The 18508-nt window shown below is 45.9% G+C and overlaps 1 protein-coding gene across 1 annotated transcript in view; it reads left to right on the top strand.

Annotated features, from left to right (window-relative positions):
• The window catches only part of LOC8030459 (aryl hydrocarbon receptor), a 127256-nt gene that overhangs the window by 71153 nt on the left and 37595 nt on the right, over positions 1–18508 (top strand). Inside the window, exons 4-5 of the mRNA XM_029992351.4 lie at positions 4438–4527; positions 7760–7895. Coding sequence (XP_029848211.3) covers positions 4438–4527; positions 7760–7895 — 226 coding nt within the window. The remainder of the gene's footprint in view (positions 1–4437; positions 4528–7759; positions 7896–18508) is intronic.

Here is an 18508-nt window from a genome sequence, read left to right as displayed (position 1 = left end):
AATTTTGTTCTCGCTCCGCTCTTTTTAAAAAGAGGATTCTACCAGTTTTATAACAAAACCCACGCATGAAACTCGAGTGAAGCGATTCGTTGCATCGACATTCAAGAGTACTCACAACAAAAACTAGCTTCTAAAACGGGCAAGATTGAAAACTGGCTCTCGATTTTACTAATGAAGAGCGTCTACAACACTGTTTGTGCGCAAGGTGATTTGCGCTTCCCCGAAAAGAGCAAGCGCAGCTTTGTGAAAAAAAGAAATTTAATTGGAAGCTCGCTGTGGCCGTAAGATCAGTCCTCCCCCTCTAGCCTAAATTCCAAATAACCTAAACAGCCTAAATCTCAAATAACGCTTGGTCATCAGCGCTCTTGGTATTAATCGAGAAGCAAAGGTGCGATCTTATGAAGCGGACCCGAATGGTTGCCGCTTCAAAAGCCTCTTCGGCTTCTATTTAACACTGCTCAATTGCTTCATTGTTACCGATGCCTTCTTTTGTAAGAATTAGGTAGTGGAGCTAAAACAAACTCATATCTTGAGAACATCAGGAATCGTGTTCAAACAATATTCAGCAAAACAAAACAACAACAACAGCATTACATCGCACTTTTAAATTGTAGAGTAGCTACGTCAGAATAAACATCATCGAGTCAAACGCAGCAATTAGAACTGAGTGTTGTTATCCAGAGAAATAACACTTGTCAAATCTTGCCGAAGGTGCTTATTAAAAAAATATATATATATGTGTGAATGTTTCCCCGCATTTCTTCCCGGTTATTTGCTGAGCAGCAGCATAGGAGTAATTTATACTCTGAGAACGTAGATGTAACTGTTCCCTGCATACGCTGATATAGACTTTCAGCCAAGGAATTCCGGTAAAATGCAGCAATAATAGATTCCCCTTTTGGTCCCGAGTTAGCATTGACCATAGAGTTATTATAATGTTCGCTAGAGTTTCAACTGGCGCTTGTGTCCATGGGACTTCTGGTTTGAAATCGAAGCAGACAACAACCAGTCCAAATTTGCGGTGCTCCTGCACATTCCTTTGGGAAAACGCTCCTGCATTTTGTCTCTTCGCCGGAGAATGATAGAAATTACCTTTCTTACTTGAATCGTAGCGAGTGGTACGTAACTTTATTGGCATTATTTTTTTTTGTTTATTTATTTCGCACTACTACTACCCTACAAGGGTAGAAAGAAGAGAAACAGACAAAATGTCGTTGGTAAAAGGAAACAAAATGCATACGCGGAGAGCAAACGTCTGCTTGTTGCGCAGTAGTTGCTGTGACGTCATAACGACGCCGAGCGCTGATTGGCTTTCCTTGAAAGGATAGTGGGTAGACCTCAACGTTAGATGCCTTGAGACCTACCCACAATTTTTTTTTAATCAGCCAATAAGAGCTCGGCGTTCTGACATCATCGCAACACCTCTGCAAGAAGCAGATGAACTTGCACTCCGCATAGTGTATATGGAGAACAGAATACAAACTGTTCACAAAGAGACGTTCAGCTGGTGCTGGAAACTGCCAAGTGAGTCGGCGTGATGGATGCTGATGTGTAGGTTAGTCCAATCTGATATGGTTCGAGAACAAAAATGAATATTTGAAGCACTCAAGGCGAATCTGGAAGTTATCTATTGTTTTTGTGTGGAAGGCCTATAGTATTTGTTCATGCGGAAAAGCCAATAAGGTTGTCTGTATTGACGTGGAGATCACCCGTGATGATTTTGTAGAGCGTTTTTAATCTTTTTTTTTTTTTTTGTGCGTTGTCATTTAGAGGTGTCAAATCAGTTTGTTTTATTAATAACTATACGGTGCGTCGTATCGTCCGAATTTGCTGGAATTAAATCGTACAGCCTTCATATAAAAGTGATATTGCTGTTGTTACACTATTTTTCCCGACCAGTAGGCTGTTTAACTTCTCGGTATTCCGCGTCCACTCCTATGTTCCACGGCAAGTGTGTAAAGACTAGCGGAGAATCCAAGCAAGAATAACAGTCGAAAAGAACACTTGTTCATGAAGCGCCGTTATATCGATGATGCTAATATTGATAATCGGAGATAATTCTATGCCACTAAAAGGACCCCGATTTGCGAGTGGTTAAAACGCGTAAAAAAGTCAAAGAAAGCGCACTATAAACGCTGCTGTTTTTTTTTTTTTTATTGTCCTGAATTTATAGGGCGGTAAGATTTTTCTGTATTTTCCCTATTTTAAAAGCTTTCGAGCATGCAGATATGAGTTTTTACGCTATAACTAGGGTTCGGAGTTTTCGGTTTAAACCGATAAAAACCGATAAAAGTACGCCGAACCCATTTTCGGAAATTCGGTTTTAACCGGAAAAGGTCAGTTTTTAGGTTCGGCAGTTTCGATTTAAACCGATAAAGACCGACAAAATTTCGTCCAATCCATTTTTTAAAATTCAGTTTTAACCGGAAAAGGTCACTTTTACCGTCCAGTCGTACCGCAGAGCCGTGGCGAGCGTGTTTTCAAACTCGTTGTGAGGAAGACTTACTGGATGCAAGCTCTGCATGTTGTGTTGTGCTTCAAAACGTCGCACCGTGTCTCTTCCGGCGATTTTGGCTCAGGCAACGCGTCATCTCCTCAACCTGCCAGCGTCCAGTGTTAGCGTTGAGAAGGCGTTCTCGAAGCTCAGGGTCATATATTAACAGGAAAGAAATGGTGTGGATCAAGAAGGAGAACCTGGGAAAGTACATGTTTGTGTGTACTATAATGAGATCACGTATTCCTGATGTACAGAAGGTGAGGTTCCATGTTTTCGGGGCATAGGCTTCATATCTGACTTGTTTGTACTTCTGCGTTTTTTTTCTTGTTTCTTTTACAGTTGCACACATTTGCCAAATGAAGTGTCCATTTCTTTTTCAATGTATCTGTGCCGTTATTCTTTGAGTGATCACAAATATCAGAGCTACGTATAAGGATCATCTGATCCGGTGTCCGTTGGTGTTTGTTTTTTATTCACCGAAAAAAGCCGATAAATTTTTGCGGGCATAAATATACGCCGAAAAAAACCGAAAACTGAATTTTAAAATAAACACCGAAAAAAGTACGCCGAATTTTGAACAAATAGAAACCGAAAACGCAGAACCCTAGCTATAACGAACTTTCCTTTGCATCCCTACATAAGCAGGAGAGTGAATAAAACGAAAGTTACTTATTTCAAATCGCACTCATTACTTGGCTTTACTTTATTTTGATCGTCTACATGCGCAGCTAGGTACAGACCCAGTGTTAGTGCGTGGTTCTTGGCGTCTTTTTTTCTTTTTTGAAGACGCTCTTCATAGCTTTGGCACGTAAAACCCCCTGCAGAAAAGCGCCCGTGTCGTTTTTGCGCTAACAGTGTCGGACAGTTTACATAAATACATGCACGATGCCATTTTAGCTAAGTATTTAATACCATTAATTGCAAATAAAAAAGCAGTAACTGACCGTGTGTGACTAAGAAATGTCCCAGGCTATCTTGTACGTAGACATTATTCGTAATATTCTCTCTTATAATCAAGCGCAAAAAGAAGATGCACCCACTTTTTTTTCCACAGAAATGCATAACCGGAAGTCAGTTTCAAAGTGGCCGTCTGCTTCAAATTTGAAACCGTACGCAAACGCCAGATGAACCTCTAGTGTACGTTATAATAACTATGCGGCATTGACGATTTAACTTAAGATAAATGAATGTATATCTTGTCATCCCTCGATTACCTGACGCTTCGGAGTCCCCACCAGAATACTAATAGCGCAATGCGCCGAGAAACTAAAACTAAGGTAAAGGAAGAGACGAGAGAGGTCAGAACGCCGAGCACTGGTTCGTATGATTAGTGGATAGACCTAAAGCTAGCTGCATTCGTCTTCACTGCACTCATCTAACGCGTTCGAACACCAGAGCCAAACGCCGAAAGCCATCGTTCCGCGTTCCAACGAGTTCGACGAGTGCAGTGCAGACAAAGGCAGCTAGCTTTAGGTCTACCCACTAATCCTTCCCATCAGAGCTCCGCGTTCTGACGCCCCCTCTCGGCTCCTCTTTTCCATCAGATTCTCGGCGCATAGGGATTGTGTAGCGAATAAAACAGAAGCCCTACTACAACTTAATGCGGGTAACGATGCGGCGTCCTTTCTTTTAAACTGAATATGACAGAGTTGTGGCCAGGAGGTATGCCCAGACTGTTTGCCAAAGAAGGACGGGCAACTGATTTTGACACATATGCCACTATTATGAAACAAAATTTATCTACGAGCAAACAGACAACAAGGTAAAAGTTTATAAGGGTATAATGCGTCATCTGAAACTTAGTTATAACTGTATGCAAGCTCAACACAGCCAATTAAAAAAAAAACGATAAGGTTTGTGGTCGGGATACCGCGCTACAACACCACGTCCGTGATTTCAGAAACATGTGGTTCTAAAGGTGCTCCATTTGTTTCCTGCAGGCGCTGAACGGCTTTCTGCTCATCCTGACCTGTGACGGAGAAGTCTTCTACGCTTCGCACACGGTCGAAACCTACCTGGGCTTTCATCAGGTGAGCGACACGAGGCAGACGATACGACCCAACCTCTCACTTCCTCGTCGAGCAAATTGCAAAAAGTAGCCACGGTATTCCTGGTTGCCTTAGTTCGACGTGTTTTGCATAGGCACTGGCAAGGTGAGAACGCTTTGATGCCCGAGTTTCACTTGAGCGATAAACAGAAGCAAACGACACAGACAAGCCTCCCAACACATGTAGCATGCTCGCGCTGCATGGTACCTTTGGCAGGCGTTTACTCGTTCGGTGCTCGTGAAGTAAGCACGAGTAATTGCCAGCCTGCAAAAGATACCCTCACGGGCATGATTATCGGGTTTGAGCATAGGCTCCTTTATTCGACAAAGCCTGTGAAATCGCGAAAGACTCTGGTTTGAGGCTTGTCGCTGTCTTTTGTTTCTGTTTGTCGCTCTAGTGGGACTCGCGCATGACAACGCTTCTGTAGCTCGTGCACTTGGAGCGTGCGCGTGCAGTCAAAGGGGGGGGGGGGGGGGGGGGGGGGCGAAAGGCATGGAGCGCGTGCTGGAGGCTTGGCGTTCGGAAGACACATCCTGCCGTTCTCATTCCGTCAGTGACCTTATGATGAGGCAATAACCTCCTATATACTGAAAAAGCCTGGCAGATCACCACGAGAAGCGGCCGCCGAAATGAAAGAGGTGGACGGCAGACAACGGATGAGAGGAGAGCCACGTGACTGGCGCCCCGCTGCGGCGAAACGCCGAAACACACTTCTCCCGAGCGAACAAGTGTTTTTCGGGTCCTCGTCCCTGCAAAAGCTGTGCGCTGACGTCCAGGTTCCCCGAGAAATGGCACTTCGATGCTCTGTGCTACCAGATCCTCGCGCTCCAAATCTGCGTCCGGGCACTCTATGGCTCCGTCGTCGAACTGCCAGGCTTTGTGAGTATAGAGGAGGCTATGATGAGGCATACTCTACGCACCCAAAGCATCGGAGTAGAAGGCCTCGCGAATCCCCGCGGCTCTTTTTGTTTTCACGTTTCTTATTGTAGTGTAAATTACACCACTCGACAAGGTTTTTTTCCTCATCTTTTTGGGGTATTAAATTTAAAATTAAAACTCTTAAACAGCGCATCCTAAAAATATTGCGCTTTACTTGTATTAATTTCTTCGCAATAAAACCACGGGCGAGGTAAAATTTCATACTTTGGAAATGCCTCGGTGAAAGTCACGCCAAAGATGCTCGTTATAGGGTTCGATTTCAACTAGTCAAATTCCGAGTAGCACAGAGGAAGTGCACTGTTCCAATGCGAGAACTTTTTCTAGCTAGCGCCATCGATGAGTGCGCACTTTGACGCGGTGGCAGCACGAACAAACGTCGGTAAGCGCGCACCTGGGGAATCGAAGGGGAAACGGACGTTCGGCAGGACGTAAGTTATAGCATATGCGCACAGAGGGGCAACGGAAGCCAGGAACGAGTGCCCGTGGTCATTGGCCCGTGAACCGTCCATCACGGGTGACATCAATTAAGCAACCCCCCCACCGCCTCCAACCCCCCCCCCCCCCCCCCCCCAAAAATAAAAAATAAATAAAGCGAGTCAACTGCGATCGTTGTAATTAACGCCCCCATGGGGTACCCATATTAGCTGCGGACCAATCGAATTGCGTACTGTCATGCAAGGGGCTTTCTGTTTTGTTTTTGTCGATCTTGATTGCTTTTGTGCTAAACTCGCTTTGCACAGCTGCAAGAGCAACGATTTGTGAAACGCATGCAATCTGGTTTTACAAGAGGTGTACGCATGGCATGAGTGTGACACTCAACAATGTTCCTCTGAGCACGCTTAGGATATTCGAACATACACGCGCATGTCGACTTTAGAGAAAGAGTAGAGCTGGAAAAAAAAATCAAACAGAAAATTCAAATTGGATCGCTTTACGTTCCAAAGCGATGAAGGGCATCTGGTACGCTCCAGCAGAAGACTGAGGATACATTTCGACAACCTGAGGACGTTTTGACGAGCAACCGAAATCTCAGTCACACGGCACTTTCCCCACAAGAAGCATCCGTCAAATTGCGGGCACTTCAGCCGACATTCGAACCAGCCACTTGGGGATCCGCTGGAAAGAAAGTATGTCATAGCCACTCTGGCATGCACGTTTTCCAGTGGAGAGTTGTAGCATGGTTGCTCGACACTTGAAGAAAAAGTGAACATATTGACAAGAAAAAGACAGAGAGAAAGTGAGAAACAGAAAGAGAGATCGGCAGAGGCAAACTAAAGATGGTATACTGTAAAATATTTTTATACTGTATTCTAATAAGCTTAGCAGCGCATCCTGCAATATGCTTACGACTTCATTCCCTTTAGAGGAAGCGGCGATCCTATCGTTCTGTGCGCTTTTGTGTTTCACGTCTAACTTGGAAGAGCTCTACTCTTTGCTTATCAGTCCCGAATAGCGCCATTTTAGATTCGCAAGCTTCGTGTGCACTATGGGCAACCCCGGCGGAACCTTTTCCACCTACCTTCCACGGATTCTTGTTGTGGCCGCTAGGTGTTGCAATATGTTCGTCCTGTTCTATGGCTAACAGACGGCTGTACCTACCTTGACAACTCCGTAATCTTGACTCTTTTTTCTTTTTTTTTCTTTTTTTTTATGCAGCGCTGTTTTATAGCACGAAGAACTCGGTGAAGAGACGCAGTATTTATTCACGATCATGAAATGCAGTTGCAAATTCATGCGGCACAAGCAGTGACACTGGTATAGCGAGTCAGTTGCGTAGTATAGTACGTGTGAGAGGTCGAGCCAGGTAGCACCCTTTGGCATTCAAGCGCTGACTCTCCTCACCGGGTCTGGGTTTAGTACCTTTATCGTTGTTTCTCTCTCATTGCCCTGTATTAGGCCTAGCAGGCATGCCTCTCAGGAGATATATCTCGCCGTCTTCTTTGTTGCATCATTTAAGCCGCAGTCAAACTACTTATACATCGTACGAAAAGACACGACGCTCGCTGCAGACATGATGAAGGAATTATCTCCGGTAACGCCTCACGCATGCTCTAAGCGTGTTTGCTTCATGCACGCTCCGTCCATGTCTGCACACAGTATCGTGTGTGACCAATGTGACGTCACACAAGGAAGCAACAAGCCTCAGACAGGGACTGCAGACTGTCGTTGGTACGATGTATATTAGCGGCGTGACAGTGGCTGAACGCTGGTGTCTTTCGGGCGGCGCCTGTGGGCCCCGTGTGTGAGATGCGTGTCCCTCGTCCCTGTCCGACAGTCAGACATCTGCCACCAAAGCGTGTACGAGCTCGTCCACTCCGAGGACCGGGAAGAGCTGCAGCGGTTCCTGCTCTGGAACTCCCAGCTGCCTTCGGACAGGAGCGCCATCGCGCTACAAGAGGCCCTGCTGCCCGGTAAGGGACCTGTCCGCGATGGACACGCAACCTGAAATCCACTAAGCTCGGAAGTCCACCAATCAAGGGAAGTTTATGGGGTATGAGGAACGGCTAACTTCGTACAAGAAATTCAAACGTCACCTTTTTGTGTGTGTGTGTATTTGGAATGGTAAAATGTTAAGTCTTACTCAGCTTTGTAGAAACGAAGCTGGGCTGACGAGCCCGTTTCCTCGATCGCGTATAACGCAAGAAAACGAACAAACGTCAGTACGGGCTTACGAAGTAAATATTTTTAGTCACACTTTCGCAACAGGCGCAGTAAATGGATCTGTTATGTGGCGTTTTTAAGTAGTATTTTTTTTCCCAATTCATATACCAAATATGTCATAATATAGTGGCGATTGATGACTCCCTCTCTCGTGAGCGCATCCAAATATCTTAGCGTAATAATAGCGATATCTATAATGGCTCTTTGGCGATGCAGGTTAACCTTAACAAATAAATATGCAAACAGTTGTGACGGAGCTGCAAAAAGAGTTGCACAACCTGCGGATCACTCTGAGCTCAGTCGTGCAGCTCTGTCTTCTTTTTTTTTTTGTCTTGAGTCTTGGGTTTTACAATATTGAAAGTTCACCAACTCGCTTGCATATTCTCTGTAATTTCTATGTGGGTAAGGTGAAGAGCTGCCGAAGAAGGGTGGTTGTGGCACAGCAAATACAAGCTGAGGCGTCATTAACACAGAGAAAGGCATAGTTTGCTTTACTGGTGCCCAAAGTCCCGCTAACTTGCAGTATACGTTCTCGGGCTGTGACTCGCGTTTTACAGCTCCGTGCATTAATTATTTTGCTGAGCTTCAGTTGCAGGCTCGATGGTTTTATTCACAGTTCTATGAGAAGACTTCCGCCAGCGGCCATTTTAATCGGTGATACCCTTGGCGCACCTGCTTCCCTCGCTTGCCGAAGTGGCTAGGAATTCATGCGCCGTCAGTAAAACTGTTTCTACCACGCCCCGTTACTTTCTGTACGTATTGGGATCTTCTATACCACTAGACAAACATACAACCACCGAAACACGTAATGTCGCATAATCCGCACCGGAAACAAATTAAAAACAAAAAAAAAAAAACCCGCACATGTATTTTATCCCGAAACAACAAGCGGCACGCTGAAAGGGACGCCGGAAAGCGGAACAAGCACTGCCTGTCTGAGGGTGGTCTCGATCGTGACAGTAAACGAGAAATCGCACAGAGAGATATATTGAATCAGGAACTAGGGGAGGCAGCCGAAGCTTCCCGTCACACTGAGGTTAACAACGCAGATTGTCGAATCAAAATACGCGACCCACGTACACGTATACGTGGGAGGTGTTAATGACCATTTAACCAGGACAACCGACAATATATGAGGTTTGCCGGAATCCAAACACGAGATCATTTGAACGGAAACGATACAAGCAGCTTGTATGTCCCACTGGCAGATTGTCGTTCGGGCGATTGGTGGCCGATTGAACTAGCGCACCGCAGCTGGGACCACGTGGTGCGAAAGCTCGCTCTGCATAACTCAGGGGTCCTGGGTTTAATCCTCACCCCTCCCCGTTTCGATCAGGATGAGCATCGTACAGGCGTGCGGACTGGTATCACTACTGCGTGATGCACGTTAAACACTTCAGACGAGCAGTCGTACTGCACTGGCTAAGGTTCTCCTTAACAGGGGAGACATCAGACGGCCACTGGAGCTGACGAACTTTCCTGTCTAAAAGTGACACGACGCAACTTCCTCTCGTTAAATAATTTATAAAGATGCTCTTTTTATTTAAAAAAAAAAAACGCAACCACGCAAACTAAGATAATTACCGAGAAGATTATATGGCCACGAATAGAGGGACGTGTGTCTGTGTTGACGGAATGGGAAGAGGGGAAGAGCTGACAGGCTCGGTCGACCACGTCAGGACCTGGCAGATACACCTGGAGCGCGTTGCTCTAACAGGATCACAGGGGGCACGCGCGGCCTCTACCTCAGATCGTCCCTAAACAAAAACGGGAACATCCCCAATAAAAACCGACGAAAAAAATACAAAAAAAAACACTGAAAAAGTGGGAGTGATAGCCCTACCCGCCGCAATCCCGACCCTGATCCCCGTCCTGCCCCCAATCCATACCTACCCGCTGCTCTCGGGACTATATCTGGCCACGTGGCATACGGTAAAAGCGCTAAACTAACTCGGCACCCCTCGAGTCCCCCTCCCCAACTCCCCCAAAACCAGGTTCCCATTGTCCCACGACCCCCCTTCACTCACCCCCCCAGGATTCGACGGGCCCACTCGCAACAGACCCCACGCTATGTTGGAAAGGGAAACCTCACTCTCCGAGTAACAACCTCATTACCATCATAAATCAAATAGATCCCCCGTTTTTCTCTGTTTAATCCCCACTTGAACGAGCAGCGCGATTCACCACAACGAAACACGCGTCTCCCTTCCCTCGCTGTTCGTCTTCTGCGGGCTTTTCGAAGCTATATAAACTGGCCAGTCGTGATCAGCCAGCCCCCATGTCTGTCAGTCTTTGGCGTTTTACTTGCGTTATCCACGCTGGTTCTCTCAACGCTCTTTGAGTTCGATTTTCTCTTCTTGTTTTTCTTTTTTTCTTCGATCGCTCTAATTTTGGAAGCGGGGAAAAATTCGCGAGGACCGTGAAAACGCCGCGGCCCTCGGTGAAAATTTGGTTCACAAGCATGTGGACCGCGGCGGAGGCTACGAGCCATTCTGAGCCAACTTGGGGCCGAGATCGAGTCACGTGACAAAGTTCTTCACGTGTGCCTAAACCGGATCGCCAAGTCACGTGACGCACCTGCGACGACTCCGGATTGGCTCGAAGGGCTCGTAGCCTTTGCCGTGGTCCATTTTTCATAGTGAAGCGAAGCGTAGCAAGCGCACGTCGAATGCAGAGAGACGCCATGATTATTCTCGTTTGAAAGCAGAAATTAATCCTCGTCACACAGACGCTACCGAGATATATAAGGCTCTGCGTAACAAAGGGAAACGTCATTGAGATCCTGCTATTCGAGCGGGGCATCGAGTGTCTTTCTGTGTGGGTTCACGAACCCTTTCGCTCTGGTCACGTGTTACCCAAAGGCGAGAAAGACTTCCTGACCAGGTTTGACGGAAAGAGATGGATCGGTCTGCGGCTGCCGAAAGAGTTGCGGTTTGTGTAGGTATAACAGAAGCTGGCTTGATATCTGGCCGACTTTGAAGCGTGCGCTTGCTCGATCCGTTATACGGTTGGCAGTCTGATAAAAGTGTGCGCTGAAACCTGTGGCCACGTGGGCGGCTCCCTCTGAACGCTGTTTTGTGGATTCGAGTCACTTACTACGATGAAAGACGAATGTCATTCGCCTGTTGTTGAAGCACGTGTGAAGGCTGGGCGGGGGATCACAGGGACCGTTCTGCACTTGCAGAATGAATAACTGTCCTTGATTGACTGTTCTTGACACGAAGTATATGATAACTGTCCTCGACACGAAGTATATGATCACAGCCGAAATATTACGTCAATGTGAAGCCACATACTCCACTAAACCTGATTTCAAAGGGGCACTGACAGGTCAAAACTATATTTTTTTTTAATTATCTGAAGCAATTAAAAACTTTTCCTGGACATTACGCTTAGAATTCAAAGCTTAAACACTAAATATTTGTTAAGTAAAAAAATGAATAAATCCAAAAGCTGAATTTGAAGTTTTCGCGCGATCCCCGCCAGTGCAGTGACGTCAAAGATTGAGTCGCCCTGTAACTTGAGTTTCTCTGCCGCCTACGAAGCGTACCGACCGGAAGTAACGTGTTCTCCCGCGTCCCGCGATCAGCCGTGCTTCTCCGTGTGTGCCGCCTACCGCTGCGAGCAGACGAGGCTTCACTTTCGAATTGGAAGTTCTTTTAGGTCCCTTTGAGCCATCTCAAAGTCGCTGAAACGGTGTGATGTCGAAGAGGACGCGCAGTAATGTTTTGTGTGCGACATGAGGGGCCATGAGGCGCCGGTTCTGCGTGAAAGACTGCCCCGGCGGACTCACAACCGAAACTAGGCTGCGCATGCACCAAACCCAGTTGTTTTGACCGTTTGACGATTTCCTTCTTGAAGTACGAGAGGTCGTCGGGAACCGAAACTTCGTATGATTCCCCGACTCCTCGATTATCTTCAGTGCTACATCATGTGTCGAGCGTCGCCATGTTTTCCAAGGGAGGATATAAAGCCAGGAGACATCATTTCTGTACTTAGATTTTCGATATTTTCGACTTTTGTGCTTTCGCAATTGCGTTAAAAAAACCTGTTTTACGAATGCCGTTACTAAATATTATAGAAATGTTACTTACCAAGCTTCTTAAATTCATAATCGATCGCGTGAAAAAAAAACGAAGCTAGGAGGTGAGAAGAGGGAGAGAAAAGCTCCAAAATAAAACAAAGGTAATATTTTTGTCCAAAAATATGACCTTTGAGGTGTCCGTGCCCATTTAAAGATGTGACCAGCTGCTCTCTAGCTCTCTAGCAAAAAGGTAAATAAAAAATAAACACGGTATTTCTGACGGTTAACTTTTAGACAAGCAACACTGGGCGACGCGTACCGCAGCACCATCGTGAAGTCACGTTGAGGCCGTACAGCTGACAGCGTTGCCCTCCCTCTGTAGTAGATAGTTTTGGCTTTGTCGTAGACGCCCGAAACCATACTTTGAGCCGTGATATTTATAAAGATACACGCAATATCGGGGGGAAAATATATATACCTTGCAATTCAGGGGCACTGACTGAACTGGAAACAGTCATAATCCAAAATTTCGAAAATATAGACCGGAGCTGGCCCTTTAACGTGCACCTATCAGTAATGATACACGAACGCACGCGGGTACAATGCTAATCCAGATAAAAAAGGGCAGGGGTGGGGATCGAACTCACGCAACACATACGTATAACGTAGGGTCTGTCTGCCTTTAAATATGACTTTGTGTCTCCGAATTGGGGTCGCGATAGTCACAGCGACAAAATGCAACTACTAAGCTTGGAGCCTGACGAGAACGCGGTGTCTGCGATAGAAAGGAAAAAGGTACGTAGGCGTGGTTTAGTGTAGCTCTTCTAATAGTGAAGGCAATGAGCCAAGGTGAGCACCAAAACATCCCAAGAGAAGCTCGCACGATTATACGCGTTCACCTCTTTTTGTTTTTTTTATGAAACCCCTGATTTGTCTAGCTTTTAGGAAGCAAAAATCAGTAATCAGAATTTTTTTAGTCGAACACACGTGTCGGAGTGGGTATATTGATTTGCCTATGAAATTGTTCCTCATATCCGCAATGAGCAACATCGCTATATATATAGAGATATATATATTCTTTACAAAAATTTTGAAGAGCGAGGCGAAATGCTACATTTAGGCTGCTTGATATTTGTATCAAGTTTTGTCGATTCTTATAAATAGGTAAAAATACACTCACAGTAACTTTTTTTTTTGCAATAAAATTTCTGTCTTTTTTCCTGTAAGCTAAACTAAATAGGCATATTTCATGACAGTAAAAAATGCCAAACATTGAATCTTTGACGTATTGGTGACATATTTAGAGCCTTGTACCTTTGAATGGATTGTATATTTTACCTATTAAATTCTATACGCCTGTAAACCAATACATGTGCTATCGACTGTACCTCTGTAGTTTTATTTATTTGCACGAAACAATTTACTTTTTTTTATTTCGTCAAGAAATAATGTATCCATAATTTGTACCCGACTTATTAAAAAAAATTGTATATAGTTCGTACTTTTGTATTGTTCCCAACAATATTAACCTTCTCTGGGCATAATACAACTTCACCCTTTTATTGTTGCATTTTCTGTAGAAGGGCTCAAACACAGATACATGCACCCGCAACGGCAAAGCGGTAGTTTCGAAAGTTGGCTTTATTGCAAGCTTTTTTAGGCATAAAATGCTAAGGGCAGGAGGTTTCGAGTGTTTGGGACGTGAAGGGGCGAAGGAAAGGTGGCGGTGGAGAGGGGCAAGGCGAGAGAGTTGAGTGTAAAACAGCGTAGTTTAAAAAAGGAAAATAGAACATGCGTCATGCATTTCCATTAAAAAATAGTGTGAGTGTTTTCGTTTTAACCTGTTCTCAACAACAGACAGAACTGGCTACAAAAGTCAAGCATCCTAAACGTACCATTTCACCTTGCTTCACCTCAAAATGTTTGTAGAGAAAAATAATTTTTATCATTTTAATGTGATATCGTTTATTCCGGAAAATTGGCTATAATATATATTTTTTGAGGCAAATCAAAATGCCCACTCCAACACGCGTGTTCGATTCCAAATCAAACTACCCAAGGGTAATAAGTTCCAGCGCGCGTTCTCTTATAAGCACAGTACTAACGTTTAATAACGCGCGAGCAGTCCCCCGGGGTTGCTCATTATGTAACCGTCGCTGCTGATATTTCTACCGATGTAGTTTCTAACAAAAAAAAATGATAATAAAGAAATAAACAAAATAAAATATTTCCCCCCAAAACACTATCGAGGAGGTGTGCTAACGCGCGTCGTGCCCTCTCCCTCTGGGCCCGGCCGGCGCGGCGCTTTCAGCTGCGAGGCTCACGCTCCAGCGGTTTCCCTTGTTTCTCACAGCCCAAGAGTTGCCATACAGCACGCGCCGTGTTTACCTGCGTAGGCCACCTCGAAGCAGGGAGCGGGGGGGCAATTGCGCTGACGCATTGAATAATGCAACCCCGGCGGGGGAAAAGGCCCCACATCAAGAACAGAAAGAGCACCAAATGCCCCAAAGCAACCCGAGGCAGTGGGGGAGACAAAAGGTGCACGAGGTAAAATTAGGCAGCAAGGGGGCGAGCCGCTTGGCTAGACGTTTCTTGAATGAGTGATTTGCAATTTCGGTCTCTCTCTCTCTCTCTCTCTCGCATTTTTGTTTTGTATGCTTCTTTTAATGCGTGTGTACGAAGAAAGAAAAGTTACGCGGCAGAGGGGTTTTTCGCGATGGTAGTTTTTTTTTTTACCACTTCTCTTTTGGGTGTGCGCCGTCTGGTATTGTTTCTGTGAAAATGGCACGCTCGTATCTCTTGAGCGTTAGTCATCGGGTGGCCGATCAGTTGGTGTTGAGGTGTCTCGTTTGGTTTTTGTTTTTTTTTCGTTTTGTTTAAAACGCTATGGTTCAATATCGGACACTAAAAATACTTTTGAAATTTTTTTTTTTTTGTAATTTACAACTGCCAGTATCTTTTTTTTTTCGTGGGGAATTTGTGACGAAAGTTTTTGTCAAAACACTCGTCTAAAATATTGAATCGTGCGCTGGCTCGCGCGTCGTCAAAAGCAGCACGCGGACCGGCACGTGCTCTGGTCACGGTAAACCAGCTGCTAAAGCACGCGAAAAAGCCACAGGCTCTGTTTTTTTTTTTTTTTCAACGTCTCCGCATTCCAACTGGGTTGTCAGGGCATCTGAAATGAGGCGTGTTGCGCGTATGGTTAGACAACGGGAACTAAGTCAGCCCCCAGCGGGCGTCCGCTGCCTTCCCTATGCGCCGAGAAAGTGAGAGAGAGGAGGAGACCAGACCGCACGGCGACGTCGGAACGCCGAGCTCTAATGGGACTAATTAGTGGGTAGACCTAAAGCTATAGCTTAGCCCCGAGAGCGAACACAAGCGTCGCTGCGGTCGCCGCGCCCGGATTGGGTGAGGTGTACCGTGACGTCAGGGGGAGGACTGCGCTCCGCGATCTCGCATCGGCGCGCTTCCCAGCACCGGTTTCCTGGTTTGGCGTTGTGTGCCGCAAGCGCTTCGAGGAGCTGGACTTCGTTTACCCGGTGTGCAAGACGTTGAGTTAGGCCGATATTGACGTGCTTCCGTACATTTTAGAAGCCTGCTTGTCCCTTTTACCTTTAAAATTGGGTTACAAATCCCGAAAGCTATCGGCCGAGGCAATTCCGCCGATGAACCTCCCCGTCCGTCCACACGACACAAGGCAGTCTTGCGAGGGGTCGGTGAAGCGGTGGCGCAAGTGTTTCAGACGCTGGAATTCTGTTCCTTGCATGTTCATGATTTAGGATGATATTACATCCCGCTTTCAAGGCATTTGAAGTGGCATTTATATCATGGGCCTTTGGGTGGTCGGCAAATTAGCTCGCGACCCCGACTCTGCGCTGCCACTCTGCATGCGCTGGTTCGCCGATGTTTTAAAGGCCCTGCGTCTGATGATCTTGGAAGTGCTCGTGGAACAGGGTTGTTTTACATAAATGTAGCTTCTTTGTGAATTAATTATATAGTTTATACACGTATGCAGGCATATTTCTTAGAAGCTGCACAATTACTGGAAATTAGTTTGTATGGTAGCAGCAAAAACGACCGAATTGCCGCCAGTTGCCTGTATGATATGTATTGAACTGCCAAAATATGCACGGCAATAGTGCCGTAATATGGAATGTTTATACTTTTTCCTTTCATTCTTTATTCCAGCCTATTCCGAAAATACACCGTTTAGTCTGAATTGTCATTTCCAATTAAAAGAGACACTGCTGCAGGTCCCCAAAAGCTTCCTCAGCCTCCAAAGTCCACAGAGCTGGACTCTCTGACAACAGAGAAAAACAGGAGTAAAAGCAAGCATTCGAACGTCTGTCCAGTGGTAGATGCAGCACTAGCAGCAGAAAATGTGGAACCTGTGAAGGGCGAAAGTCTGCGTGAGAAAAGCTTCTGGTATTTTAGCTTCAGGACAATTCAATTTAAGTAAAATATCAATTTTAGGGCTTAAGGGACAAATAACGAGCTAGACACCTTCGCTTACGTTTGTTATACATTATTTGAAGGTTGATATAAACAAGTCCACAGATACTACCCGTGTAGTCCATTGAAATACTATCCGGATCCAGCAAAGGTCAAATGCGAGCAATGCATATAATAAATGTTCCTTGTTTCTTTACTTTGCCCCTGCACTTGGGCTGTCTTACTTGTGATTCTCTCCCCATGGCCCAGACTATATTTAGCATGTTGCTCGAGCAGCATACAGCTTTTCTGCGTCGGGGATCTTGTTTAAAAACAGATACAAAAAAAAAATAGTATACATGACCCGCCAATTCAGTCAGACCATCAGCAGAATCCTGCAATTGTGGCCATATTTCTTTATTTTCATATATCAGCTGTGATTCACGCGTTCCCTGCCCTGTCAACCATGCTTAAAATGTTGGTTGAAGTTTCGCCTGTAGCTACAGGCCATACCTCAATAAAGGCACATAAAGAAATTTACACTTCCTACGAAAAAACACGCCAAAAAAAAATTAAATAGAAACCAGCGCGCCGACAGCTAGCGTCGTCGCAGCCTCCACAGGGCGAGCGGGGCAAGTCTGGGAAAAATTCTCTCCTCGCCGTGACGTCACCCCGGTTCGCCGTAAGGGGGCGCCACGCGAACTTCTCGGGGCTAATAGCTGCCTTTCTCTCCACTGCACTCGTTGAACGCTTCCGAATGCGAAAGCCAAACGCCGGACGCTGGCGTTCCGCGTTGAAACGCGTCCGACGAGTGCGGTGGAGACAAAGGCAGCTAGCTTTAGGTCTACCCGCTAATCCTTCCAATCAGAGCTCCGCGTTCCGATGTCCCTTCTCTTCTTCTCTTCTGCCCCAATTTCTCGGCGCATAGACGGGAAATGTAGCCAGAGCAGCACGATCGATGATAGCCCGGTGTCTTTCACCCGCATCGCGCAGTATTAGCGTCGAGATGTTTCGGTGGCGCCCTCGTTCGGTTACCTTTCGTGACGTCATTACCTTGTGAACAGCAAGTTCGATGGTGTTTTGTAATGGCGTGGTGGAAACCTGAAATCATAGCGCTCTCAAGGCAACACGGCAAACACCGCCAAAATTGAAGTTCTTACATTCCTCTTATTTCCGTCGATGAGACATCCTTTGCTGACGTCATAGTCAGCATTCGGCCAATTGTGGTGGGCCGACCACAGCGACGCGTTCGATCGCTCACGTCGCCAATAGTGATACACAGACACGCGCCGGTACGACGCTCGTTCAGATTGAAAACACCAGAGGTGGCGACTGAACCCAGTATTCCTGGGTTCTGCAGCGCGAGCTCCGTAGATGGTTCCTAATTTGCTGACCGTGCTCCAGAGTTATATAGCGTTTTTGTTTTTATCATGTTTGTGCACTGTGCTTGTTCCGTACTTTTTTTTTTAAATTTGAAAACCGGTAGCTTCAGTGGTACGTGCAAAATCGTTACGACTGTATTCTCGTGAATTTTTTATTTAATCATCATCGTCGTCGTCGTCGTCGTCATTTGTTGAACCTTGACAGCCCATAGGGAATTACGCGAGAGGCGAGGAAATCGGTATAGACGCTTTCAGCGCGCGCCAGACTGAGCCGCCATATCCGACCTCTTGTCTTACCGAAATTCAGAGCCACTGAAGCGGGCGTTGACGAGTCTCCACAAGGGCCTATGCTGGGGGGAAGGACACAGTAATACTTAAAGTGGCAATAACCCTTCCTGCTGTGGCAATGGTGAAGTAAAGCGAACGGAATAAGAGGAAACAAACACTGAAGGTCGGTAATGGTGGCGCCCATGGACAGCTGCCTGAAAGCGTCAATAAAAAAAGACGAAGTCGTTTTTAGATCAAA

The sequence above is a fragment of the Ixodes scapularis genome, unplaced genomic scaffold (genome assembly GCF_016920785.2).
Source record: "Ixodes scapularis isolate PalLabHiFi unplaced genomic scaffold, ASM1692078v2 PGA_scaffold2__306_contigs__length_199485367, whole genome shotgun sequence".
NCBI classification, from domain to species: domain Eukaryota; kingdom Metazoa; phylum Arthropoda; class Arachnida; order Ixodida; family Ixodidae; genus Ixodes; species Ixodes scapularis.
The sequence above is the reverse complement of the archived record's forward strand: the minus strand, read 5'-3'. Positions and strand labels throughout refer to the sequence as shown.